This window comes from Oncorhynchus masou, chromosome 18 (assembly GCF_036934945.1).
Source record: "Oncorhynchus masou masou isolate Uvic2021 chromosome 18, UVic_Omas_1.1, whole genome shotgun sequence".
NCBI lineage: Eukaryota > Metazoa > Chordata > Actinopteri > Salmoniformes > Salmonidae > Oncorhynchus > Oncorhynchus masou.
This window is the reverse complement of record NC_088229.1, coordinates 55,277,112-55,303,238: the sequence shown is the minus strand read 5'-3', so window position 1 is coordinate 55,303,238 and position 26,127 is coordinate 55,277,112. Positions and strand designations below refer to the sequence as shown.

The 26,127-nt window shown below is 41.9% G+C and overlaps 1 protein-coding gene across 2 annotated transcripts in view; it reads right to left on the bottom strand.

The window, feature by feature from the left end:
- Nucleotides 1-1,275: 1,275 nt before the first annotated feature.
- adam11 (ADAM metallopeptidase domain 11) overlaps nucleotides 1,276-26,127 on the bottom strand; it is a 73,314-nt gene continuing 48,462 nt past the window's right edge. The window contains exons 16-24 of one of the 2 annotated variants that reach the window (XM_064923749.1): nucleotides 13,256-13,306; nucleotides 13,032-13,095; nucleotides 12,420-12,525; nucleotides 12,074-12,193; nucleotides 9,964-10,123; nucleotides 9,463-9,577; nucleotides 2,938-3,028; nucleotides 2,241-2,258; nucleotides 1,276-1,367 (exon numbers count right to left, since the gene is read on the bottom strand). In XM_064923749.1, the coding sequence (XP_064779821.1) occupies nucleotides 1,352-1,367; nucleotides 2,241-2,258; nucleotides 2,938-3,028; nucleotides 9,463-9,577; nucleotides 9,964-10,123; nucleotides 12,074-12,193; nucleotides 12,420-12,525; nucleotides 13,032-13,095; nucleotides 13,256-13,306 (741 nt within the window). In that variant the 3' untranslated portion in view covers nucleotides 1,276-1,351. The other variant, XM_064923750.1, reaches the window with a different exon arrangement.

The following is a 26,127-nucleotide window of genomic DNA, read 5'->3' as shown; positions in this document are numbered from 1 at the left end:
ATACTGAAAAACAGGAACGATTGGAGTCCACTCACAAACATGTGCTTTCATTTGAGCAGCTACGACTATGTCCCAGCTGTCGAAAACATCTGAGCACCTAGAATATACATGATGTACTAAAAGCACCCATATTCAGCATACATGTATGTATTCACACTCAATCTCTATATGGATTACATATTATACAAGTACAATACACATTTGACGTCTGGATGGGTATGTGCAATAGACTAGTTCATCTAGCTAGCCGTCTCCGTGCAAAACGTACACTTGATATCGAGACAGAGATTGCGACAAGCATTCCCCCACTCGCAAGGTTGAGCTACACATTCATATGTTTATGCATATTATGTTAGATTGGATAACTGATTAACGCTAGATTACTGTTTGATGCTGGAGAGCAACATACTAGAAGAATATAAATGATGGTTATGTTGGTATGTTAATAGAAATGCCTAGCAAAGCAGAGTACGCAATTAACCCAACCTTGCCGTCATGTCTAATGGGAAAAAAATATGTTTTTTTTCTCCATTTACTGCTTGCAGTTCACCATCACTAACCAAAGAGCTACGATAACTGTCTTTGGAGACGAGACGTATTGTATGACCTACACAGCGGACAAAACTGTCAACATTTCTGTTCAGGTTGCAATGACATCATTTCAACCAGTTTTGCCCGCTGGGTCCCATATGTTGTTATTATTATTATTTGACCATTTATCCTACATGGTTGTAGTAGGCTGTATGGTATTTGTCAGCTTGTTGAATAACCCCACGAGTAAATTGCAACTAGAGATAGAAGCTTACGAGCAGCCCTACATAGGATATCAGATTCATCCTTCCTCCCTCGTCGCAGGAAATATTTTTTTAAAGCGCCATAGTCCAGTAGAAAAGTCTCAATGGCAGGAAAGACCAAGTCAAAATTGATATAACTTCAGTACAAGCACTTGTATGGAGAGTATACATGTCCTGGACAGCTTGGTCAAACATCCTCATAGAAAAAGAAAGCTATGGGGAGTCAATGGGGACAAACATACATTTCGTATATGACACACACAACATGCTGATAAAACACAAATGTATCTATTTCTATGTGACACAATGTGGGGCCCTTGTCGGTCAAGGTTTCGGGGAATGTATTTCAGGTTAAACCTTTACCGAAGGCAAAAAGGTGAGACGTCTGTGGCTGGAAGATTGACAGGAAATACAGAAAATGGAAAAGGAAAGGAACCGTGACAGGGAGAATTGTGAGAGTTGTAGTTGAAGAGAACGGAAGACACCTTTGGATTTCTCTCCTCAAAGTGGATAGGACACAGGGCAGGGAAGACAGGACAGCAAATGGACAGATGTTTTCATCCCCCTCCAGATCTGGAAAGAGAAAAAGAGGAGGGGAAGAGAAAGCAAGGGAGAAGGAAAGGAAAAGAGTTTGAGGAGTTAAAAGCAACGGAATACACCACAGTGTAAGAAGGCCTATACACTGTGTCAAAGAGAGGACCCACTGCCCATAGGGTTACGACCAGGCGATCCATCGGCTTAATGCTTGTATTTATTTGTGTGATGTACTATTGACAACCGACACTCTCACTTCAAAAATACTTGTTCAGCTTTTATTTGCCTCATCTGATTGGGTATCCAGGACAGCCAATCGAAGTCAACCATACAGAGCCAGTGTGGGCTGACACGACAGTGTGATATGTGGCTGTGGGACGCAAAACGCAAACCGCCTATACAGATAGCGGCTAAACACTATAGACCGGTTTGCCAGACCCAGATTAAGCCTAGTCCTCGATTTAAAAAATCTCCATTGAAAGTGCATTTTAGTCCAGGACTTGGCCTTAACCTGTATCTGGTAAAACTGTCCATATGAATGGTACTGAAGTCCATTGGGAGGAGCACAGTGAGATAGTGGCATTATATAGTATACATATGTAAGAAACTAGGGTGTGAAATGGGATTTAACAGGCGTGGAGAGGGTACTAGGGCATGGAAAGTACATTTTTATATTGAAGTGTAATACAAAAATTAAGCAAACTTTACAAACTAGCACCCAGGATTTGGGTACTAGGATAAGAGACTAGAGCTAGTGGGACTAGCCTAATTGAAATGGGTTAGGATAGAGATAGCAGGCTAGGAGCCTATATGGATGAGGGACTACAAGATTCGGGACTAGGGTGAATGAAACATGGGGGGTAATTTGGGATGAGTTCCCATCAGACCATAGCCTGTTGGGCGGGGTCATACCTTCCTCTTCGGATGTTCCTGTATCCATGGCAACACACAGAGAGAGCAAGAGAGAGAGAGAGAGAAAAAATTTACCTTTTGGCTATGGGTCATATTGTAGTGATATGAACACATGCAGTCCCTGCTTTGCTAGAAACTTAGCGCAAGAACAGACAGGCAAAGAATCAGGATTCTAATGACAACAGTACAGGACTGCCATAACCTACCATTTGAGAAAATCACTTGCATAGCATAGTATGCTAGCATAACTTACAAGCATGTCAACCTTATAGCATGCAATTGCATAAGCATAGCACACACATTCATTGAGAAAGCAATATGAAAGCATCCAAGACAGCCATATGGAGCAGGATTGGCCACTACAGACAGGAAAATGTAGGTCAGAGGTCAAGGTAAATTAACATTCACTGGGCATTGCATGTGTTGTAAGGTAAAGTAAGCATCCAGTGTCCACCTACAGTATGTGCAGGAATTGAGTAACGAGTGAAGCATACAGTATGCATTGAGACCTTTTGACATGCATTCATTTCGTACGATGTATAAGGTAGGCATAAATGCAGGCAACTACACAGTAGCATGCAAGAGCATTTTGGATTAAAATAAGCATTCGATGGGCGCTTTGCAGGAACGCGCGTGTCCGCTGTTAGAAGCTCACACGAATGTAAACACTCAGAGGCATTCCAGATAGAACTCTTACTTAAATCCCCATCCGGTCCCCCCTAGGACTATAGCTGCCAACAGAATTGCCCCTGCGATGGAGCCTATGATGATATTGGTGCCACTGGGACCTGCGTAGAGGGAGGGGGGGGAGAAGGTGGGTTAAAAGAGGGGGAGGAACAACAACAAAAAATAAGACCACCCAGCAGAAACGCCGTACACCTTCTGAAAAGTTGGAGAGAAGATGATGTTGTTAGAGAGCCGGGAGAAAGAGATGGAGAAGAGGACAACGTGATACTTCTGCCTGTTCAACCCTTTTCTGTCTTACGTGCATGTCTCAGGACCAAACTACAAGGAAATAACTGATGCTGTTTCGAGGTGGGGAATTTATCTCGGCAAAACACACAAACTGAACGGTGCTGCGTTTTTTAATCCATTATAAACACAGGAGTATTTAGTAGTTTCACAGTGGCTTCAAAGTATTCACACCCCTTGACTTTTTCAATATTTTGTTCTGTTACAGCCTGAATTAAAAATGTATTCAATTAAGTTTTTTGTCACTGGCCAACAAACAATAATAGCCCGTAATTTGGAAGTGGAATTATGTTCTTCAAAATATTTACAAATTAATAAAAAATAACGAAAAGCTGAAATATCATTCAACCCCTTTGTTATGGCAAGCCTAAATATGTTCAGGAGGAAAAATGTGCTAAACAAGTCACATAATAGGTTGCATGGACAATAATAGTGCTTAACATGATTTTTAATGACTACTTCCTCTCTGTATCACACACATACAATTATCTGTAAGGTCCCTCAGCCGAGCAGTGAATTTCAAAAACAGATTCAACCACAAAGACCAGGGATGTTTTCCCATGCTTCACAAATGGCACCTATTGTTAAAAAGAGTTTAAAAAAAATAAAGCATGTTGAAGTTGTTAATTACACTTTGGATGGTGTATCAATACACTCAGTCATTTCCAAGGTACAGCCGTGCTTCCTAACTAAGTTGCCGGAGAGGAAGGAAACCACTCAGGGATTTCACATTGTGTCCAATGGTGACTTTAAAACAGTTAAGAGTTTAATGGCTTTGATAGGAAAAAACTGAGGATGGATCAACAACATTGTACAGTCGTGGCCAAAATGTTGAGAATGACACAAATATTAATTTCCACAAAGTTTGCTGCTTCAATGTCTTTAGATATTTTTTTGTCAGATGTTACTATGGAATACTGAAGTATAATTACAAGCATTTCATAAATGTCAAAGGCTTTTATTGACAATTACATGAAGTTGATGCAGAGTCAATATTTGCAGTATTGACCCTTCTTTTTCAAGACCTCTGTAATCCACCCTGGCATGCTGTCAATTAACTTCTGGGCCACACTGATAGCAGCCCATTCTTGCCTAATCAAAGCTTGGAGTTTGTCAGAATTGGTGGGGCTTTGTTTGTCCACCCACCTCTTGAGTTCTCAATGGGTTAAGGTCTGGGGAGTTTCCTGGCCATGGAGCCACAATATCAATGTTTTGTTCCCCGAGCCACTTAGTTATCACTTTTGCCTTATGGCAAGGTGCTCCATCATGCTGGAAAAGGCATTGTTCGTCACCAAACTGTTCCTGGATGGTTGGGAGAAGTTGCTCTGGGAGGATGTGTTGGTACCATTCTTTATTCATGGCTGTGTTCTTAGGCAAAATTGTGAGTGAGCCCACTCCCTTGGCCGAGAAGCAACCCCACACATGAATGGTCTCAGGATGCTTTACTGTTGGCATGACATAGGACTGATGGTAGCGCTCACCCTGTCTTCTCCGGACAAGCTTTTTTCCGGATTCCCCGAAGAACTGGAAAGGTGATTCATCAGAGAAAATGACTTTACCCCAGTCCTCAGCAGTCCAATCCCTGTACCTTCTGCAGAATATCATTCTGTCCCTGATGTTGTTCCTGGAGAGAAGTGGCTTCTTTGCTGCCCTTCTTGACAACAGGCCATCCTCCAAAAGTCTTCACCTCACTGTGTGTGCAGATGCACTCACACCTACCTGATGCAAGCTCTGTTCTGGCGGTGCCCCGATCCCGCAGCTGAGTCAACTTTAGGAGACGGTCCTGGCGCTTGCTGGACTTTCTTCGGCGCCCTGAAGCCTTCTTCACAACAGTTGAACCACTCTCCTTGAAGTTCTTGATGTTCCGATAAATGGTTGATTTTTGGTGCAATCTTACCTTCAGCAATATCCTCGCCTGTGAAGCCCTTTTTGTGCAAAGCAATGATGACGGCACGTGTCTCCTTGCAGGTAACCATGGTTGACAGAGGAAGAACAATGATTCCAAGCACCACCCTCCTTTTTAAGCTTCCAGTCTGTTATTCGAACTCAATCAGCATGACAGAGTGATCTCCAGTCTTGTCCTCGTCAACACTCACACCTGTGTTAACGAGAGAATCACTGACATGCTGTCAGCTGGTCCTTTTGTGACAGGGCTGAAATTGGATTTTTGGGGGGTTCAGTTCATTTGCATGACAAAGAGGGACTTTGCAATTAATTGCAATTCATCTGATCACTCTTCATAACATTCTGGAGTATATGCAAATTGCCATCATACAAACTGAGGCAGCAGACTTTGTGAAAATTAATATTTGTGTCATTCTCAAAACTTTTGGCCACGACTGTAGTTACTCCACATTACTATTCTAAATGACATAGTGAAAAGAAAGATGCCTGTACAAAATACAAATATTCCAACATGCCTTCTGTTTGCAACAAGGCACAAAAGTAATACTGCCAAAAATGTGGCAAAGCAATTACATTTTTATCCTGAATACAAAGTATTATGTTTGGGGCAAATCCAATACAACACATTACTGAGTACCACTCTGTGGTTGCTGCATCATGTTATGGGTATGCTTGTAATTGTTAAGGACTGGGGAGTTTTTCAGGATAAAAAAACAAACTGAATAGAGTTAAGCAGAGGTAAAATCCTAGAGGAAAACCTGGTTCAGTCTGCTTTACGCCAGACACTGGGAAATGCATTCACCTTTCAGCAGGACCATAACCTAAACATGAGGCCAAATCTACACTGGAGTTGTTTACATAGAAGACAGTGAATGTTCCAGAGTTGCCGAGTTACAGTTTTGACTTAAATCTACTTGAAAATCTATGACAAGATCTACAAATGGTTGTCTAGCAATGATCAACAACCAATTTGACAGAGCATGAAGAATTTTGAAAATAATAAATGGGCAAATGTTGCACAATCCAGGTGTGGGAAGCTCTCAAAAAGAGACTTGCCCAGAAAGACTCACAGTTGTAATCGCTACCAAAAGGTGCTCCTACAAAGTATTTACTCAGGGGTGTGAATACTTAATGTATGTTAAATCGATATTTCTGAATTTAATTTTCAATAAATTTGCTAACATTTCTAACATATTTTCACTTTGTCGTTATAAGGTACTGTGTGTTGATAGATGAGAAGGCAAAATAATGTAATTCATTTTGAATTCAGGCTGTAATATAAAATGTGAAATAAGTCAAGGGGTATGACTTTCTGAAGACACTGTCAATATTTGTGTATCAATTCTGACTATCAGTTAAAGTCAGTTTGAAAGTCGGATGATTTTTGGTTTATTTTCCTTGTGCTGAAGGATATGAGCTAACTGGCCAGCTGGAGAGCAGGTTTGTTAAGCATCCTGTCCATTTCAGGACTTTTAAATCAATATTTATGTCACAATCATATACAGACAGGCGGGTGACCTTACATACGAGCACCGGGTTGAGACTACATGAATGCACCCTTCATCAGCTCAAGCAATATAAATAAAATCTCATTGTGACAGTGGTAAGTGTGGCATGTAAACACCTATTACTTCATTTCTGCATAAATAATCTCCACCCAGCAAAGAGGGCTTTTAAAATGTTAGTTTCAGATTGGAAGGGATTTCTGCATTTTATTCCATTCTTCGTGGTTCATTAAATTTGATTTTCCTTTTAGCAATTTTGAATAAAAATGTTGTCACAAATATCTATTCTGTGTCCAATGTATAGGTACTGGAGTCCAACTATACATTAATCTACTCTCTCTCATATTTACACTGCTCAAAAAAATAAAGGGAACACTTAAACAACACAATGTAATTCCAAGTCAATCAATACTTCTGTGAAATCAAACTGTCCACTTAGGAAGCAACACTGATTGACAATAAATTTCACATGCTGTTGTGCAAATGGAATAGACAACAGGTGGAAATTATAGGCAATTAGCAAGACACCCCCAATAAAGGAGTGGTTCTGCAGGTGGTGACCACAGACCACTTCTCAGTTCCTATGCTTCATGGCTGATGTTTCGGTCACTCTTGAATGCTGGCGGTGCTTTCACTCTAGTGGTAGCATGAGACGGAGTCTACAACCCACACAAGTGGCTCAGGTAGTGCAGCTCATCCAGGATGACACATCAATGCGAGCTGTGGCAAGGTTTGCTGTATCTGTCAGCGTAGTGTCCAGAGTATGGAGGCGCTACCAGGAGACAGGCCAGTACATCAGGAGACGTGGAGGAGGCCAACAACCCAGCAGCAGGACTGCTACCCCCGCCTTTGTGCAAGGAGGAGCAGGAGGAGCACTGCCAGAGCCCTGCAAAATGACCTCCAGCAGGCCACAAATGTGCATGTGTCTGCTCAAATGGTCAGAAACAGACTCCATGAGGGTATGAGGGCCCGACGTCCACAGGTGGGGGTTGTGCTTACAGCCCAACACCGTGCAGGACGATTGGCATTTTCCAGAGAACACCAAGATTGGCAAATTTGCCACTGGCGCCCTGTGCTCTTCACAGATGAAAGCAGGTTCACACTGAGCACATGTGACAGACGTGACAGAGTCTGGAGACGCCGTGGAGAACGTTCTGCTGCCTGCAACATCCTCCAGCATGACCGGTTTGGTGGTAGGTCAGTCATGGTGTGAGGTGGCATTTCTTTGGGGGGCCGCACAGCCCTCCATGTGCTCGCCAGAGGTAGTCTGACTGCCATTAGGTACCGAGATGAGATCCTCAGACCCCTTGTGAGACCATATGCTGGTGCAGTTGGACCTGGGTTCCTCCTAATGCAAGACAATGCTAGACCTCATGTGACTTCAGCAGTTCCTGCAAGAGGAAGGCATTGATGCTATGGACTGGCCCGCCCGTTCCCCAAACCTGAATCCAATTGAGCACATCTGGGACATCATGTCTCACTCCATCCACCAACGCCCCATTGCACCACAGACTGTCCAGGAGTTGGTGGATGCTTTAGTCCAGGTCTGGGAGGAGATCCCTCAGTAGACCATCCGCCACCTCATCAGGAGCATGCCCAGGTGTTGTAGGGAGGTCATACAGGCACACGGAGGCCACACACACTACTGAGCCTCATTTTGACTTGTTTTAAGGACATTACATCAAAGTTGGATCAGCCTGTAGTGTGGTTTTCCACTTTAATTTTGAGTGTGACTCCAAATCCAGACCTCCATGGGTTGATACATTTGGTTTCCATTGATCATTTTTGTGTGATTTTGTTGTCAGCACATTCAACTATGTAAAGAAAAAAGGATTTAATAACAATATTTCATTCATTCAGATCTAGGATGTGTTATTTTAGTGTTCCCTTTATTTTTTTGATCAGTGTATATATTTTAACAACAACAATTTAAATTGCACTCACATATAACCGTCATGTTGTCAGTGACTTATTTTCTATCTAAATTATACATCAAAATGTCTGATCAAATGGGTATGTATGGAAGACGTCGAAAAGTTTGTCAAAGGGGATGGGCCCATAGTAAAATGTTCAGCTCTGATTTTACTGCCTTGTCTATAAAACTGTCTGCTTCTTGTTTCATTTGTTGAAAGTGGAATTGAAAAGGTAATTTGCAATTCCAGTCGGGCTAATTAAAATCCACTCTCAATGTCATTTGATATCTTTATTTAATTGCTCCTCTCTTTTCAAATGTTGCGCTAACTTTTTTCAATTGCCTCAGTCAGAGAATTAAACAATGTCTTGATCCCAAAACCTCACTGGGGCTTCTAGAATTTTCCAATAAACAAAACATGTTCATTCCAAATGTATCTCTACTGTCCTTCCCACTGTACTGCACCAATTTAATTTGTGTGTTTCATAAAGGGACTTCTGCATGATTTCACAATGCCAAAGTCCTTTTCTTGAGGTTGCCAGTGCTCGTGCTCATTTTCCAGCACTTCTCAAGGTAGTTCTCCATGTTATCCAAATTGAAAACTTTCATTGAGGCCTGCACTAGAATAATAGAACAGTCACTATTCATTTGCAGTGGTAAACTGTTATTGCTAAACATTATTCTTTCAGCTGATGTGTTCTTCAGTAATCATGAAAGCAACAGGTGCTGATTTTTCAGGTCTATTTAAAGCAATACATTGTTAATAAAAGAGAAAATTTATAATCCCCACCTCATGGACATTGAGACATTCTTAGGGATGTTTTGAGACATAGTACACTAATGTAGGGAGATAGCATACTAATGTAGGGAGATAGTATACTAATGTAGGGAGATAGTATACAAATGTAGGTAGTGGCAAGGTACGAACCCTTATATTTCTCAGGGCCCTCTGGAGGGGTGGGGTCAGGGATTGGGTCATAGACACTGCAGTCTTTCCCAGTGTAGTCCGTGTCACAAATACATCTCACCTCATTACTGCAGGTCTGGGGAGAGAGAGAGGGGGGGGGGGGGATAAAAATTAACAACACAATCTAACAGCATTTCAAAACCACAAGAACATGACTTCATCAACAATCAATGAATTCATTGTGTGAATTAACATGAATAGCATTATCAGAACAGTTAAGGAATACATATCATGAACAACAACCAATATTAGTAGTATCGACCGAGATACAAATCCTACACTCAACCCAAACAACTCTGAATTCAGGTTTGTGTGTTTAGTAGGACACCATAGCACAATGTTTAAAGTACAGACAGTCCCTCTATTTTATTTTTCTTGGTGACTGATGAATTACGACCCAGGTCAACACATTGTTAATCCAAACCTCCCCAAGTGATGCCACAACATGGCGGGCCAACTCACCCCATGGTGGGAGCAGATGCTGGATCCGGGGCAGGTGCTGAGGTTGAAGGTGGGCACGGGGAGGCAGCGGCGGTCCAGGCACATCATGTTGGGACCGCAGGGCGTCCCGTCCTCCACATAGCCCAGGTCCGAGCCATCCTCCAGCACCGCGTGGCCGCCACTGAACCAACACAGGACCAGGTGGTTAGAATGGGCCACAAAATGAACAACGCTCATCATATTGGTATGTCCAGTGCTCGACTTGGGATGAAAGAAGTTGACTTGGGATGAAAGAGGTGGAGGAGCTGTCTTTCTCCACGTCGGTCCATCAGACTATGCACACCGAAATTCGCAAATTACATTTTTGCTATAGAGATCTCTGATTATTCACTGTTATAGGTTCATACACCTTTTCCATGAGTTCTCCATGACCTTCAACCAAATTTGTATTACCGTTATTATAGCCTACATGTAAAAGTAAGCTTTTTTTTTTACACTGGCAGGCTGCGTGTCTGATCCCACGTAGGCCTTCCATCTCCTGCTGTTGTGCCATTGATCAAGGCACTTAAACCCCCCCAAAGTAGAACTGCACTGTTAGTCACATGTCAACAGTTGGTCAACCCTCTATCTGTGCAGCTCCTGGGTGTGCAGGCTTTTGATCTAGCCCTGAAAACACCCAAGTCTGCTCACCAAGGTCCTGTTGAGCAGCTGATGTTTAGGCTACAATGTGGTTAGACATGATCTTGAACAAAAGCCCTTAAGTTATCCTGGAGGATGGTTGCTACCCTTCATATAAAATACCACAACATTACAACCAAATACTTTGGTCTTTATAAAAAAGGATTCCCTAATTGAAATGAATCCGGGATCAAGCGGAAAAGGTAGGCTACTTCAAAGTAAGATAGGCTATCTAACTAGATGTGTTTATATATAAGGCTCAAATATTCATGTTTCAGGGGAGATCTGTGCACAGCAAGTTATTTGTCAATTGGGCTATTGGAATATTTGTAATGTTGCCGCAATGACATCGCTGCCTACTGTTTAACTGAGGGGAATCCCTATCTTCCAAATGGTACAGATTTATTTAGGCCCTCTACTATAGAGCCGGTGGAAAGGCGACAACCACATGAATGCTTAGTTAGAGATCGTTAACTCGCGAGATAATCTGTTGTCTGTCGTCTGTCATTATTTTATACCTGCTGCTGAAAGGTCGCGCTCTCGCTCTTCCGGCAACGGCCCACTCGCACTGGCACACGCAGACAGCCACTGAAGAGTCATTCCAATGATGACTGATACGTAAAATGGGGGAATGAATTACATGAACAAAAAAATAGGAAACTAATTTCCATGACGTTACAAACCCTATTTTGACAATTTGGAAGAGTGCGTCATGTTGCATTTAGGTTGGCACAATCTCGAACGGTCTACTGTCACGCACAGATTGACAGACTAGCCGCAAACCAGTTATCAGGACATTAATGCCCGCTCACTATCGCTATTCAATGCAGATCCCGCTTTGATCTACATTTTTTTTGCCTCAGTGTGTGAATCTAGTCCGACGATAGGCTACTTTGTTTTATAGAGAAACTGGTGCGTAACTCACCAGAAATTAGAGGTGCTGATACAGCTATTGACAGCTACGGCCCAAATAAAAGCACTGGCATCATATTATACTTTAAGAATATTTATGTATCACATATTTATACTTCAAAAATATTACAACTAGGTCATTTTGAAATATAAAAGTAATTTTGCAAGCAATCAGTGTACGAGAACATCATGTGAATTAACACAACTGCAAGAAATCCTTACTGTTGCAGGAGTGTAAAAATGTTTAAGCACACACACACGGTAAGGTGACTCGAACAACAGTCCATCAAACCTATTTGATCACTGTGGCAGATAGCGAGGTGTCTGTTTAACTCACATCCTTTTCTTCCTTACAGGATCAGTTGACCTCGCTCTTTCTCTCCTTTATCACTCTTCCTCTTCTCCCCTTCTCACTTTCACCTCAACCTCATTCCTCTGTCACTTACACTTGTTTTTGCTCTCCCCCTTTCACACTCTCTCACTTTTTCTCTCTCTCTCTCTCTCTCTCTCTCTCTCTCTCTCTCTCTTCTTTCGGGCTCACCGGCAGTCCAGGTATCTGTTCTGGTGGTAGATGGTTAGGCTGGTGAGGTCCCCCTGCAGATCTCCAAACCTCGGCTTAGCAGACATGTTAGTACACAGCAGGAACCCACAGAGCACATCCCTGAGAGGAGGAGGACACAAAGATACAGAGGGAGGGAGAGAAAGAGAGCAGAAGAAGAAGAGAAAGCAAGATAGAGGGGCAGGGAGTAGAGAGTGAGTGAGAGAGGGGGGGAGAGAGAGAGAGAAGTTTCTGCCCAGGACAATGTGTCTTGGGTGTGTGCTTTGAGAGTGAGGTACACGGTGTACATAAGAAAGTGTGAGGTTTAAAGAGGTCTGTGGTCACTCACTGCTTGTTGCACTGCACCCAGCCCTGGCCACTGGCATCACGGCCACAGTTGCCCTTCTCTGTGCCCTCGGAGTTCAGCTTCTCATAGCAGAAACGGTCGGCTGAGTCTGAAACACACGCAAAAGCACACACACACATTTTGCAGCACCATGTTATTTCACTTCGCTATACTTTATTGCAGTACTTAACTGATGGCAATGTCATGGCATCATCGTCATAAATGTGTGGTATGAATTATAACATGACAACTGCGAGTATTTCAGTACCTATAATATAAATGAGTGTGGACCTATAAATTGCACTGCCATGCAATTCCTGACATATCCAGCAGAGGGCAGTAACATTAAAAGTAGAAAAGCAGCCCAAGTTGAGATTTTATTGTATTTAAAAAATATATATATATAATATTCAACCTTTATTTAACTAGGCAAGTCAAGAATAAATTAATATTTTACAATGACGGCCGACCCGGACAATGCTGGGCCAATTGTGCGCCGCCCGATGGGACTCCCAATCACAGCCGTTTGTGATACAGCCTGGATGGTCATTTCCATTGTTAGAGCGGTCAGACCAGTATATCGTCAGTATATAGATAATCTTTGTTATTACTCACTGTGGCCCCAGAGACCTCTGCACTGTCCATCTCTGGTCTTACAGCGACCTCCGAAACAACGACCCTGGGAGAGAGAGAAGAAGAGAGTGAGAGAGATCGAGAGAGTACAAGAGAGTATTATATGTATTAGAGGTACAGTATTATTTGTATATCTACAACAACAAAAAAGAGACAGATTCAGACAAAAATTTGGTCATAAAAGCCTTTATGTTGGATTCAGTTACCTGGCCAGCTTCACACATGTAACCATCCAGTTTGTGGACATTATGAGGACACTGCAGAAGAGGAACAACAGAGTGTATAAATTAGCCTCGTTGACATGTTCAATTGTACATAGTCAAAGTATGGTAGGCTACATCCCAGCAAGGAGCAGCCTACCACCAAGATGGCCCCCGACAGAGATGGTCGCCCTGCTTCGAGTCCTTAGGAAACTATGCCATATTTTTTTTTTGTTTTTTAGGTATTATTTCTTAGATTGTTACCCAAGGAAATCTTAAGCCTTACTACATACAGCCGGGAAGAACTATTGAATATAAGAGCGACGGCAACTTGCCAACATTACGACCAGGAATTCGACTTTCCCGAAGCAGATCCTCTATTTGGACCACCACCCAGGACAATGGATCTAAATCACAGAAGCTGACCCAAAACAACATCGCTGCAGAAGGAGCAAACGGAGCGGCGTATACTACTCGCCAATGTCCAGTCGCTTGACAACAAGGTAGACGAAATTCGAGCAAGGGTTACCTTCCAGGGAAACATCAGAGACTAACATTTTTTGTTCCAAGGAAACTCTCTCGGGAGATGTTGTCGGAATCGGTTCAGCCAGTGGCCTTCTCCATGCATCAAGCCGACAGAGATAAACACCTCTCTGGGAAGAGGAAGGGTGCGGCTGTGTGCTATATGATTAACGACTCATGGTGTTATCATAACAACATACAGGAACTCAAGTCCTTCTGCTCACCCGACCTAGAATTCCTTACAATCAAAAGTTTTTACCAAAAAGTTATATTTTGGTTTCATCTGACCATATGACATTCTCCCAATCTTCTTCTGGATCATCCAAATGCTCTCTAGCAAACTTCAGACGGGCCTAGACATGTACTTGCTTAAGCAGGGGGACACGTCTGGCACTGCAGGATTTGAGTCCCTGGCGGCGTAGTGTGTTACTGATGGTAGGCTTTGTTACTTTGGTCCCAGCTCCTCCTTAGGTCATTCACTAGGTCCCACCGTGTGGTCCTGGGATTTTTGCTCACCGTTCTTGTGATCATTTTGACCCCACGGAGTGAGATCTTGCGTGGAGCCCCAGATCGAGGGAGATTATCAGTGGTCTTGTATGTCTTCCATTTCCTAATAATTGCTCCCACAGTTGATTTCTTCAAACCAAGCTGCTTACCTATTGCAGATTCAGTCTTCCCAGCCTGGTGCAGGTCTACAATTTTGTTTCTGGTGTCCTTTGACAGCTCTTTGGTCTTGGCCATAGTGGAGTTTAGAGTGTGACTGAGGTTGTGGACAGGTGTCTTTTATACCGATAACAAGTTCAAACAGGTGCCATTAATACAGGTAACGAGTGGAGGACAGATGAGCCTATTAAAGAAGAAGTTACAGGTCTGTGAGAGCCAGAAATCTTGCTTGTTTGTAGGTGACCAAATACTAATTTTCCACCATAATTTGCAAAGAAATTCATTAACAATCCTACAATGTGATTTTCTGGATTTTCTTTTCTCATTTTGTCCGTCATAGTTGAAGTGTGCCTATGATGTAAATTACAGGCCTCATCTTTTTAAGTGGGAGAACTTGCACAATTGGTGGCTGACTAAATACTTTTTTGCCCCACTGTATCCTGCCTATAGTTTACTAGGGTGCACCCAACTCTATCTTAATCTGAGGGTCTCTCAGATTTCAATGGTCAAAGTTCAATAGCAATACAATAAACATGAATCCACAGAAAAACACCCAATTCACAAATACTGACTTATAAACCACTATGACATTGGTAAAAATAAACAAAATATATATATATATGGCAAGACTTCAAAATGGTTGTCTAGCAATGATCAACAATCAATTTGACAGAGCTTGAAGAATTGTTTTATAATAATGGGGAAACATTGTATAATCGAGGTGTACAAAACTCTGAGAGGCTAACCCAGAAAGACTCACAGCTGTAATTGCTGCCAAAGGGGATTATAACATGTATTGACTTAGGGGTGTGAATACTTATGTAAGTGAGATATTTCTGTATTTTATTTTCAATAAATGTGTAAACATTTCTAAAAAGATGTTTTCACATTGTCATTAGGGGGTATTTTGTGTAGATGGGTGAGAACAAAATATATTTAATCCATTTTGAATTAACAAAAAGTGAATTAAGTCAAGTGGTATGAATACATTCTGAAGGGACTGTATCTGCACATATCTGATATCAAGATTTTCAGGGACACTTTTGGCTTGTGAGTGCTACTTTCAGAAATACTGGCAAAAAAAGTATGCAAAAGTACAGAAGAATCATTTGTTAAACCATTTTTTTTCTCTGAAAAATCTATTTGATCAATTAAATAATGTTTCTTTTTCATTTCCAACACAACAGTACAACAACAAATCAAAATACCCAAAAATGACTTTAAACATACGTTTCAAATGCAATATATTTTTATTACAAACAGAAGAAATAAGTCTTCATAGGTGTCAGTCTCCATGTGATCTCATTTAGAGATTCAATATCTGCTGCTTTTATTCAATGTCACTTGGTTTAAGAAGTAGCCCTCGGTTTTAATCGATACAAACCTCAGTGAGCCCGGAATGTGTGTAGCAGGGCTTCTCGGTTGCCTCGTAGTTGGATGCCTCAGCATTGTCGGATACAACTTCGGCTAGCTTGGTGTCGAATGGGTTTAATGCCACCTGGATGGTAGGCTCAGAGTCAGGCACAAGAAAGTTCTCTGGGATGCTCGACAGAGGCGGCTCACACTCTCTCAGGCTGACGGCACTCTTTCCGGGTCTCTTTTCAGATTCAGATTTGTCCTCGGTGGAGATTGACTCCTTTGACTTCGGCAACTCTTTTGCCGAACCGTCAGAAATGTGGGCACACTGTGGTGTGGATGATGCCTGTTTCAAACCAAAGCGTGAAGATATGCTCTCCCTGACTCTGGACACCAGTGTCTGTGGTTCATCGGTGGCTGGTTGTCTTTTCTTCAGCCTGGCAGCGGCCATAGCATCAGATCTCCTTCTAGCCTCCTTGGAGATTCTCACAGCATCATAGAGAACTACTATTACGATGAAGCCATAGAAAAAGAGCCCCAAAATCAGGTTCACCTTCACAAGTGGCTCGGAGTAAGAAGGGTCGGTCAATATGTTGACTCTGGGTTTGATCTTCAGGGTGCTCTTCTGAGCTTTTGAAGCTGGAGCCTGAACATTTTCTTTGAAGACGTCATCGTCACCATGTAATGCTGTTTGCTTGTAAGCCAGTAGATAAGGAATAGGTCTCTCTACAATCTTCTGGGGGACTTTAGCTTTACCTTGGAAAGTATCATCTTTCATCCTCTGAGGTTGTTCCAGCATCTGGTCCACTTGCACCATTTTGGTCAGTTTTGCAGCATTGGGGATGTCCTGAACAGAGTGGTCCTTCACTGGCATCAAAGGCTTGTGCTCTGGAACATAAATCAGGGGCTCTGAGGGGTCCTTGGCATTTTTGGAGGAATATCCTTTAGTCAACTGGCCCACATTACCTGGAGAAGAATCGTCTTTCACCCGTAAACTCTCAAGTTGTTCCAGCAATGTCTTAAAATTTGTCTCTTTGGTAGCGTCGGGGTTGTTCAGAACAGGGTGGTCCTTCACTGGCATCAAAGTAGTCTGGTCCGAAGATGAAGAAGACAACACATTTGTAGCAGCAGGCGATAGGAGACAGAAAATAACAGCCAAAAATAACATCTTCATGTTGCACAGCCCACCTTTCTGAGCGAGCTGTGCCATTTCAAAAGTAGGCAGTACAAATTACAAGTCAAACTACTAACTGGTCAGCTGAGCTTTGTAAAAGTGATTTGGGTTCACTGTTCACTGTCAAAGATACATAAGATATGGACCCAACATGATGTAATAGAGGAGTCGATTATGACATCACGAGTTCCAGAATGTTGACAGTGGACAATCAACAACTCTGTAACCTGCTCTTCATTTTATTCATTCATTCAGATAATTCATTAATCTCTTTGGAGACATTTGGCAATTTGTTTGACGTGCAGTCCCTGTCCCTTAAAACAACTTCAGGAGTTTGTTCCTGTACAGGAACCAAATCAGCGGAAATTCCAGAGCGCCAACTAATTGTACTCGTTAAAACTCAAACTTTCATTAAAATTCACATGCAGGGTACTCAATTCAAGCCACACTCGTTGTGAATATAGCCAACATGTCAGATTTGTAAAATGCTTTTCGGCGAAAGCATGAGAAGCTATTATCCGATAGCATGCAGCCCCAGAAACACACAAAGGGGACGTAAACAAAGAAATTAGCGTAGCCGGCGCTACCCAAAACGCAGAAATAAAATATAAAACATTCATTACCTTTGACGAGATTCTTTGTTGGCACTCCTATATGTCCCATAAACATCACAATTGGGTCTTTTTTTTCGATTAAATCGGTCCATATATACCCAAAATGTCCATTTATGAACCCCGTGAAATCCATGTAAAAAGGCACCTTTCCCTACGCAACGTAATTTTTTAAAATTCATAAAGTTGCCTATAAACTTTGACAAAACACTTCAAACTACTTCTGTAATCCAAGTTTAGGTATCAGTAAACGTTAATAAACGATCAAATTGATCACAGAGCGATCTGTATTCAATAACTAGACGTTTACAAAACAAAGTCCAGTTGCTCACGGACATTTTTTTCAGTTGCGCACCTGAAGACCGGATGTACTATTGACTAATCTAACCAAGGAAAAAGGGCCCTGGTAATCACAACACTGGCGACATCGTGTGGAATCTGTAGGAAATACAAGCACAGTTCCATCATTTATGACAAGCCTTAGACAATACAAATACTGGCGGATGGATTTTTCTTTGTAGATTTTGTGATGAGGTTTTCTTGCGATTTTGCAACGGAACTCGTTCTGTTATAGTCACAGACACCATTGAACCAGTTCTAGAAACTTCAGAGTGTTTTCTATGCACACATACTAATCATATGCATATACTATATTCCTGGCATGAGTAGCAGGACGTTGAAATGTTGCGCGATTTTTAACAGAATTTTGAAAAAAGTAGCACGATCTCTAACAGGTTTTAACGTCTTTCTCCGACAACTTTGGCAAATGCCCCTAAGACCTACAGCTCCTCGTATACTACCAGATCATGATATCTACGCTGGTGCTTGCGATGACCCAGCTAATTATGAGCTTTCTGACCAGGGGAGTGAGACACTTTTGGGCCTTCCTCATGGCCCGCACCGCCCCCCTTGGAAACCAAATGTTTAAAAACAAGTACTGATACTTTTGTCACTAAGAAATTATTTTTTAAACCTCTCGCTCTTGCTGGATGCATCAATGTCTGGTTCATACATGCATAATCTGAGAGAAGAATTACTGTCTTACCTCAATTAGCCACGAAATCCCTAGTTTGAAAGCGACTGTTTTCTTGAAGCTGTGCCACGCCATTTTCCTTACATTTCCCTCCACATTTACATCCATGTGGGCCAGCTCCCTAGCAATTAGAATTCTAGCCAATGAGCTTCAGCCCCTTACATTTGAGTGACAGCTAGCAAGAGGCCTGCCCAAAATTATCCAATGAGGTTGCAGGGCTAACAGCTCAGAGGACACAGCAGAGAGAGCGAGCGAGTGAAATTACTCGGTGCACATACAGTGCCTTCAGAAAGTATTCACACCCCTCGACTTTTGCCACATTTTGTTGTGTTACAGCCTGAATTTAAAACGGATTAAATTGAGATTGTGTCACTGGCCTATACACAATACCTCACAATGTCAAAAGTGAAATTCAGTTTTTTTTTACATTTTTACAAATGAATTTCAAATGAAATGTCTTCAGTCAATAAGTATTCCATGCCTTTGCTATGGCAAGCCTAAATAAGTTCAGGAGTAAAGTTTGCTTAACAAGCCATATAATACGTTCATTGGACTCTGTTTGCAATAATAATGTTTAACATGATTTTTTAATTACTACCTCATCTCTGTACCCCACACATACAATTATCTGTAAGGTCCCTCAGTCAAGCATTGAATTTCAAACACAGATTCAACCACAAAGACCAGGGAGGTTTTCCAATGCCTCACAAAGAAGGGCACCTATTGGTAGATAGGTAAAAATAGAAAAGGCAGACATTGAATATCCCTTTGAGCATGGTGACGTTATTAATGGCACTTTAGATGGTGTATCAATACACCGTCACTACAAAATACAGGCGTCCTTCCTAACTCAGTTGCTGAAGAACAGTGGTGGAAAAAGTACTGAAAAGTCATACTTGAGTAAAAGTAAAGATACCTTAATAGAAAATGACTCAAGTAAAACTGAAAGTCACCCAGTAAAATACTACATGAGCAAAAGTCTAAAAGTATTTGGTTTTAAATGTACTTAAGTATTAAAAGTAAAAGTATTAATCATTTCAAATTCCTTATATTATGCAAACCAGACAGCACAATTAATTGTTTTATTTACGGATAGCCAGGAGCACACTACAACACTTAATTTACAAAAAAAGCATTTGTGTTTAGTGAGTCCGCTCGATCAGAGGAAGTAGGGATGACCAGGGATGTTCTCTTGATAAGTGTGTGAATTGGACCATTTTCCTGACCAAATGTAAGAAGTACTTTTGGGTGTCAGGGAAAATGTATGGAGTAAAATGTACACTATTTTCTTTAGGAATGTAGTGAAGTAAAAGTACAGATACCCACAAAAACGACTTATGTAGTACTTTAAAGCATTTTTATTGAACTACTTTACCCCACTGCTGGAGAGGAAGTAAACCGCTCAGGGATTTCACTATGAGGCCAATGGTGACTTTAAAACAGTTACAGAGTTGAATGGCTGTGATGGAATATTGATCAACAACATTGTAGTTACTCCACAATACTAACCTAATTGACAGAGTGAAAAGAAGGAAGACGGTACAGAATAAAAAATGTTCCAAAACATGCATCCTGTTTGCAACAAGGCACTAAACTAATACTGCAAAAAATGTGGCAAAGCAATGAACTTTTTGTCCTTAATAATACAAGCATTATATTTGGGGCAAATCCAATACAGCATATTACTGAGTACCACGCTCCATATTTTCAAGCATAGTGGTGGTTGCATCATGTTATGGGTATGCTTGTAATGGTTAAGGACTGGGGAGTTTTTCAGGATAAAAAAGAAAGGGAATGGAGCTAAGCACAGGCAAAATCCTAGAGGAAAACCTGGTTCCGTTAGACACTGGGAGATTAAATTCACCTTTCAGCAGGACAATAACCAACAACACAAGGCCAAATCTATACTGGAGTTGCTTATGTAACAATTGATAAACACTATGGGCTACTGTATGTTTAAGCTTAAACTCTATTGGACCAGTTAGGTTCGCTACTGGCGCAGTAGGGAGAAATGAAAACCCCACAACTGAATAATTTAGGAAAAGAATGTCGGCTTGTATTTTGTAAATAAAAATACTTACAAAAACAATGAATCACCTTGAGGAAATATTGATATGTGAAATGTGTAGAATGAGCTCAATATGAATTAAATACATAAAAAGACTTAGATATCGGCCATATACAGTGGGGCAAAAAAGTATTTAGTCAGCCACCAGTTGTGCAAGTTCTCCCACTTAAAAAGATGAGAGAGGCCTGTAATTTTCATCATAGGTACACTTCAACTATGACAGACAAAATGAGAGAAAAAAATCCAGAAAATCACATTGTAGGATTTTTTTGATTAATTTATTTGCAAATTATGGTGGAAAATAAGTATTTGGTCAATAACAAAAGTTTATCTCAATACTTTGTTATATACCCTTTGTTGACAATGACAGAGGTCAAACGTTTTCTGGAAGTCTTCACAAGGTTTTCACACACTGTTGCTGGTGTTTTGGCCCATTCCTCCATGCAGATCTCCTCTAGAGCAGTGATGTTTTGGGGCTGTTGCTGGGCAACACGGACTTTCAACTCCCTCCAAAGATTTTCTATGGGGTTGAGGTCCGGAGACTGGCTCGGCCACTCCAGGACCTTGAAATGCTTCTTACGAAGCCACTCCTTCGTTGCCCGGGCGGTGTGTTTGGGATCTGTGTCATGCTGAAAGACCCAGCCACGTTTCATCTTCAATGCCCTTGCTGATGGAAGGAGGTTTTCACTCAAAATCTCACGATACATGGCCCCATTCATTTTTTCCTTTACACGGATCAGTCGTCCTGGTCCCTTTGCAGAAAAACAGCCCCAAAGCATGATGTTTCCAACACCATGCTTCACAGTAGGTATGGTGTTCTTTGGATGCAACTCAGCATTCTTTGTCCTCCAAACACGACTTGTTGAGTTTTTACCAAAAAGTTCTATTTTGGTTTCATCTGACCATATGACATTCTCCCAATCTTCTTCTGGATCATCCAAATGCTCTCTAGCAAACTTCAGACGGGCCTGGACATGTACTGGCTTAAGCAGGGGGACACGTCTGGCACTGCAGGATTTGAGTCCCTGGCGGCGTAGTGTGTTACTGATGGTAGGCTTTGTTACTTTGGTCCCAGCTCCTCCTGAGGTCATTCACTAGGTCCCCCCGTGTGGTCCTGGGATTTTTGCTCACCGTTCTTGTGATCATTTTGACCCCACGGGGTGAGATCTTGCGTGGAGCCCCAGATCGAGGGAGATTATCAGTGGTCTTGTATGTCTTCCATTTCCTAATAATTGCTCCCACAGTTGATTTCTTCAAACCAAGCTGCTTACCTATTGCAGATTCAGTCTTCCCAGCCTGGTGCAGGTCTACAATTTTGTTTCTGGTGTCCTTTCACAGCTCTTTGGTCTTGGCCATAGTGGAGTTTAGAGTGTGACTGTTTGAGGTTGTGGACAGGTGTATTTTATACTGATAACAAGTTCAAACAGGTACCATTAATACAGGTAACGAGTGGAGGACAGAGGAGCCTCTTAAAGAAGAAGTTACAGGTCTGTGAGAGCCAGAAATCTTGCTTGTTTGTTGGTGACCAAATACTTATTTTCCACCATAATTTGCAAATAAATTCATTCAAAATCATACAATGCGATTTTCTGGATTTTTTTTCTCATTTTGTCTGTCATAGTAGAAGTGTACCTATGATGAAAATTACAGGCCTCTCTCATCTTTTTAAGTGGGAGAACTTTCACAATTGGTGGCTGACTAAATACTTTTTTGCCCCACTGTTTGTTGAAGCTTAAACTCTATTGCACTAGTTAAGTTTGCTACTGGCGCAGTAGGGAGAAATGAAAACCCCACAACTTAATAATTTAGGAAAAGAATGTCGGCTTGTATTTTGTAAATAAAAGTACTTACAAAAACAATGAATCACCTTGAGGAAATATTGATTTGTGAAATGTGTACAATGAGCTCAATATGAATGAAATACATCAATAGTACAATAGACTTAGATATCGGCCATATATCCTGTCTATATTTTACTGGGGTGCACCCAACTCTATCTTAATCTGAGGGCCTCTCAGATTTCAATGGTCAGTTCAATAGCAATACAATAAACATGAATCCACAGAAAAACAAAACCCAATTCACAAATACAGACTTATAAACCACTATGACATTGGTCAAATTAAACAAAACCAAAAATATATAATAATGACAAGACTTCAAAATGGTTGTGTAGCAATGATCAACAATCAATTTGACAAAGCTTGAATATTTTTATAATAATGGGGAAACATCGTACAATCGAGGTGTACAAAACTCTTGAGAGGCTTACGCAGAAAGACCCACAGCTGTAATTGCTGCCAAAGGGGATTATAACATGTATTGACTTAGGGGTGTGAATACTTATGTAAGTGAGATATTTCTGTACTTTATTTTCAATAAATGTGTTAAAATTTCTAAAAAGATGTTTTCACATTGTCATTATGGGGTATTTTGTGTCGATGGGTGAGAACAAAATACACTGCTCAAAAAAATAAAGGGAACACTTAAACAACACAATGTAACTCCAAGTCAATCACACTTCTGTGAAATCAAACTGTCCACTGAGGAAGCAACACTGATTGACAATAAATGTCACATGCTGTTGTGCAAATGGAATAGACAACAGGTGGAAATTATAGGCAATTAGCAAGACACCCCAATAAAGGAGTGGTTCTGCAGGTGGGGACCACAGGCCACTTCTCAGTTCCTATGCTTCTTGGCTGATGTTTTGGTCACTTTTGAATGCTGGCGGTGCTTTCACTCTAGTGGTAGCATGAGACGGAGTCTATAACCCACACAAGTGGCTCAGGTAGTGCAGCTCATCCAGGATGGCACATCACTGCGAGATGTGGCAAGAAGGTTTGCTGTGTCTGTCAGCATGGAGGCGCTACCAGGAGACAGGCCAGTACATCAGGAGACGTGGAGGAGACCGTAGGAGGGCAACAACCCAGCAGCAGGACCGCTATCTCCGCCTTTGTGCAAGGAGGAGCACTGCCAGAGCCCTGCAAAATGACCTCCAGCAAACCACAAATGTGCATGTGTCTGCTCAAACGGTCAGAAACAGACTCCATGAGGGTGGTATGAGGGCCCGACGTCCACAGGTGGGGGTTGTGCTTACAGCCCAACACCGTGCAGGACGTTTGGCATTTTCCAGAGAACACCAAGATTGGCAAATTCGCCACTGGCGCCCTGTGCTCTTCACAGATGAAAGCAGGTTCACACTGAGCACATGTGACAGACGTGACAGAGTCTGGAGACGCCGTGGAGAACGTTCTGCTGCCTGCAACATCCTCCATCATGACCGGTTTGGCAATGGCTCAGTCATGGTGTGGGGTGGCATTTCTTTGGGGGGCCGCACAGCCCTCCATGTGCTCGCCAGAGGTAGCTTGACTGCCATTAGGAACCGAGATGAGAACCTCAGACCCCTTGTGAGACCATATGCTGGTGCGGTTGGCCCTGGGTTCCTTCTAATGCAAGACAATGCTAGACCTCATGTGGCTGGAGTGTGTCAGCAGTTCCTGCAAGAGGAAAGTATTGATGCTACTGACTGGCCCGCCCGTTTCCCAGACCTGAATCCAATTGAGCACATCTGGGACATCATATCTCGCTCCATCCACCAACGCCACGTTGCACCACAGACTGTCCAGGAGTTGGTGGATGCTTTAGTCCAGGTCTGGGAGGAGATCCCTCAGGAGACCATCCGCCACCTCACCAGGAGCATGCCCAGGCATTGTAGGGAGGTCATACAGGCACGTGGAGGCCACACACACACTACTGAGCCTCATTTTGGACTTGTTTTAAGGACATTACATCAAAGTTGGATCAGCCTGTAGTGTGGTTTTCCACTTTAATTTTGAGTGTGACTCCAAATCCAGACCTCCATGGGTTGATAAATTTGATTTCCATTGATAATTTGTGTGTGATTTTGTTGTCAGCACATTCAACTATGTAAAGAAAAAAGTATTTAATATGAATATGAATTTCATTCATTCATATCTAGGATGTGTTATTTTAGTGTTCCTTTATTTTTTTGAGCAGTGTATATTTAATCCATTTTGAATTCAGGCTGTAACACAACAAAATGTGAATTAAGTCAAGTGGTATGAATACATTCTGAAGGGACTGTATCTGCACATATCTGATGTAGCACAAGATTTTCAGGGACACTTTTGGCTTGTGAGTGCTACTTTCAGAACTACTGGCAAAAAAGTATGCAAAAGTACAGAAGAATCATTTGTTAAACCATTTTTTTCTCAAAATCTATTTGATCAATTAAATAATGTTTCTTATTCATTTACAACACAACAGTACAACAACAAATCAAAATACCCAAAAATGACTTTAAACATACGTTTTAAATGCAATATATTTTTATTACTATTCTAAAGAAATTCAATTAAATTACAAACAGAAGAAATAAGTCTTCATAGGTGGCAGTCTCCATGTGATCTCATTTGGAGATTCAATATCTGCTGCTTTTATTCAATGTCACTTGGTTTAAGAAGTAGCCCTCGGTCTTAATCGATACAAACCTCAGTGAGCCCGGAATGTGTGTAGCAGGGCTTCTCGGTTGCCTCGTAGTTGGATGCCTCAGCATTGTCGGATACAACTTCGGCTAGCTTGGTGTCGAATGGGTTTAATGCCACCTTGATGGTAGGCTCAGAGTCAGGCACAAGAAAGTTCTCTGGGATGCTCGACAGAGGCGGCTCACACTCTCTCAGGCTGACGGCACTCTTTCCGGGTCTCTTTTCAGATTCAGATTTGTCCTCGGTGGAGATGGACTCCTTTGACTTCGGCAACTCTTTTGCCGAACCGTCAGAAATGTGGGCACACTGTGGTGTGGATGATGCCTGTTTCAAACCAAAGCGTGAAGATATGCTCTCCCGGACTCTGGACACCAGTGTCTGTGGTTCATCGGTGGCTGGTTGTCTTTTCTTCAGCCTGGCAGCGGCCATAGCATCAGATCTCCTTCTAGCCTCCTTGGAGATTCTCACAGCATCATAGAGAACTACTATTACGATGAAGCCATAGAAAAAGAGCCCCAAAATCAGGTTCACCTTCACAAGTGGCTCGGAGTAAGAAGGGTCGGTCAATATGTTGACTCTGGGTTTGATCTTCAGGGTGCTCTTCTGAGCTTTTGAAGCTGGAGCCTGAACATTTTCTTTGAAGACGTCATCGTCACCATGTAATGCTGTTTGCTTGTAAGCCAGTAGATAAGGAATAGGTCTCTCTACAATCTTCTGGGGGACTTTAGCTTTACCTTGGAAAGTATCATCTTTCATCCTCTGAGGTTGTTCCAGCATCTGGTCCACTTGCACCATTTTGGTCAGTTTTGCAGCATTGGGGATGTCCTGAACAGGGTGGTCCTTCACTGGCATCAAAGGCTTGTGCTCTGGAACATAAATCAGGGGCTCTGAGGGGTCCTTGGCATTTTTGGAGGAATATCCTTTAGTCAACTGGCCCACATTA